The following is a 3,034-nucleotide window of genomic DNA, read 5'->3' as shown; positions in this document are numbered from 1 at the left end:
TAGCTTTAGTCTCCATCACTCACGAGCTTCTCTTGGAAGTTCCATCTCTTATCAGTTCTCTGTTCCTTAATTACTACAGTACTAACATTCATACACAGGAAGGTATATGGGTAAGGTAATAAGAGAAGGAACATGTTTCAGAGTCAGAAGATCTGGATTTCAATTCCATCTCTGCCACTTACTAGTTTTATGGCTTTGGGCAAGGGATTTAACATCTCTGAGTTTCATATGAAAACAGGAATTATAATATCTACTAGTGTTTACAGGGGACTCATGAGATCACATTTGTAAGGAAGCTTGCACGGCATATGAGACACTGCAGGGATCCAGTAGTTCATAGGTCTTGTTATCATTACTATTACTACCATGTATTACAATTTAACTGCTCCATGTGTATAAGTTTTTACCTGCTTTAAAAATAACCAAAGACAGGAATAATATTTGACTCTGTTTTTGAATTCCTTTTGGTTCTCAAAATGGGGCAGGTCTTTGGACAAAGGTTTAAAAGGTCCCACTTGAAGATAAAATGTGAAACCCAAAAATAAATTAAAGAAGTTCTGCCCCCAGAGTTAGGAGCCAACACAGACACAGACACAAAACACAGGATACCAGCTGCAGCAGCATTTTCCAAATGACGCTCTGTAGAATCCTGTAGATTCTATAAGATGATCTTGGGAAATGCATAAACTGAAAAAAAATCCTTGAGTTGAAATTAGTTTAAGAAACATTGCTACCTACAGCCTCTTCTTAACTAATGACTAATATTAAAGGCTTGCTGTTAAGAAATCTGTTGAACTTAGTTTAACCAAGTGTTTTCCAAATGGTTTGACTGTGAAACACTTTCTTTTTTTTCCCGCTTAAAACCTATGCACAGTAGACCTTTGACTGGTGTAAGAACCATTATCGTGACCTTCAGAGATAGCTGTCTGACTGATCTTTGTTCTATTTTCAGCAGCTCTGTGTTCAGCAAAGTACTAATCTAGGCTGTGTTAACCTAGAGAGGGCAGGGGTGAGCCTATGCCTCCATACACTATTCTATACCTTATTTCTTTGTGATATTTTGTTTTGGTGAGTTTCACCTGGCTCAGATGAGGTCATCCCCAGCACACATCTAGACTGCTCCATCAGCAGAACTGTTTCAGCCATGTGTATATAAACACACATATAAAGCTTATATTTAAGCTTGATTTGGAGGAGGGCAATTGAGTTTCATTTACTGTATTGTTCAAGTGGTGAGAATTGGGTTTCTATGCGACTACAGCTTCATCTGGTCAAGAAAATATTGCTGATATTATTAATGCATCTCCTTATTAGGAGAATTTATTCTCTTAATAGGCTTTATTCTCTATCCTTTAGATAAGTAAAACTTGTTTGTGATGTCTGTGCCTGGTCTATCACTCTAAACCTACTCTTGGTATTTGTCAATGTAGGGGTCATTATTATCCAATAAATACCGGAAATATTTCCCCAGGAGTAACCCAATCCTCCATTTTGATTTGGAAGCAGTTTATATCTTTCTGTGCTTTTAAGAAGCTATCATTGTCAAATGTAAAAAAAAACCACATTTTAAACTTAGAAATTACATTACAAAATTATGGTCTCAACCAACGGTCATTAAACTAACATGCCCGATTAATTGTGCTCTCACTAAGTTACTTATCCAAAGTAAGATGTGCTTGATCTCACACCTGATTGTTAGTTATACTTTTTATCACACTTTCATAATTTAATTAGATATTACATATCCAATGACAAGAGTGCAGAAAATTGTTGTTGAATGCTTTGTATAAAAACTAGTTAAAAAGTAAACTGTCAAAAAAAAAACCCTAAAAAATAAGTTGCCAGCTCTTTTACGTGGTGCCTCAGAGGCGGTCGGCCGCTTCAGAATGAAGCTGAACATCACTTTCCCGGCCGCTGGCTGCCAGAAACTCTTTGAAGTGGACGATGAACGAAAACTTTGTACCTTTTATGAGAAGCGTATGGCCACAGAAGTTGCTGCTGACGCTCTGGGTGAAGAATGGAAGGGTTATGTTGTCCGAATCAGTGGTGGGAACGACAAACAGCGTTTCTCCATGAAGCAGGGTGTCTTGACCCATGGCCGAGTCCGCCTGCTACTGAGTAAGGGGCATTCCTGTTACAGACCAAGGAGGACTGGAGAAAGAAAGCGCAAATCTGTACAGGGTTGCATTGTGGATGCCAATCTGAGCGTTCTCAATTTGGTCATTGTAAAAAAAGGGGAGAAGGATATTCCTGGACTCACTGATACTACTGTGCCTCATCGCCTGGGGCCCCAGAGAGCTAGCAGAATCCGCAAACTTTTCAGTCTCTCTAAAGAAGATGATGTCCGCCAGTATGTTGCGAGAAAGCCCCTAAATGAAGAAGGTAAGACACCTAGGACCAAAACACCCAAGGTGCAGCGTCTTGTTACTCCACGTGTTCTGCAACACAAATGTCGGCGAATTGCTCTGAAGAAACAGCGTACTAAGAACAATAAGGAAGAGGCTGCAGAATATGCTACACTTTGGGCCAAGAGAATGAAGGAGGCCAAAGAAAAACACCAGGAACAGATTGCCAAGAGACGGAGGCTGTCCTCTCTGAGAGCTTCTACTTCTAAGTCTGAGTCCAGTCAAAAATGAGATGTTCTAAGAGTAACAAATAAATAAGATCAGACATCAAAAAAAAAAAAAGTTGCCAAAATATTATTGCTGTAAAATTATGTGTGGGTAAAACAATTATAAAAGTTGGGAGAGGGAGGGTCATAAACATCTGGAAGTGCCTTTAAATTCCTGGTTCACTTAAAAGACATTAAAACTGGACATCATAGAAAATGTATTATCAATTATAAAAAGACAACAGAGAATTCCAATCCGTGAATCCTTATGGTAATGAAAAGTTTGATTCTAAAGCAAATCTTGGTGAATGGATGTGTTCTTATGCTTTTAGTCAAAATAAATTATGTATGGTATACAAGTTTTATTACATATTGTTTTTTAAAATGACCTTCTGGTTTAACTATCTTTCTTTCTCAGTTAAC

At 38.2% G+C, this 3,034-nt stretch overlaps 1 protein-coding gene across 1 annotated transcript; it reads left to right on the top strand.

Moving 5' to 3' along the window:
- Positions 1 to 1,886: 1,886 nt before the first annotated feature.
- On the top strand, positions 1,887 to 2,687 carry LOC309831635 (small ribosomal subunit protein eS6-like; the record flags this gene model as incomplete). Its single annotated transcript, XM_082668913.1, has 1 exon — positions 1,887 to 2,687. The coding sequence occupies one exon, from the start codon at positions 1,887 to 1,889 to the stop codon at positions 2,634 to 2,636; it is 750 nt and encodes a 249-aa protein (XP_082525039.1). The 3' UTR covers positions 2,637 to 2,687.
- Between the last annotated feature and the right edge of the window lie 347 nt (positions 2,688 to 3,034).

Source organism: Grampus griseus, assembly GCF_964374135.1.
Source record: "Grampus griseus genome assembly, chromosome: 13".
Taxonomy (NCBI): domain Eukaryota; kingdom Metazoa; phylum Chordata; class Mammalia; order Artiodactyla; family Delphinidae; genus Grampus; species Grampus griseus.
Note: the sequence above shows the minus strand (reverse complement) of the source record. Positions and strands in the feature narration are given on the sequence as shown.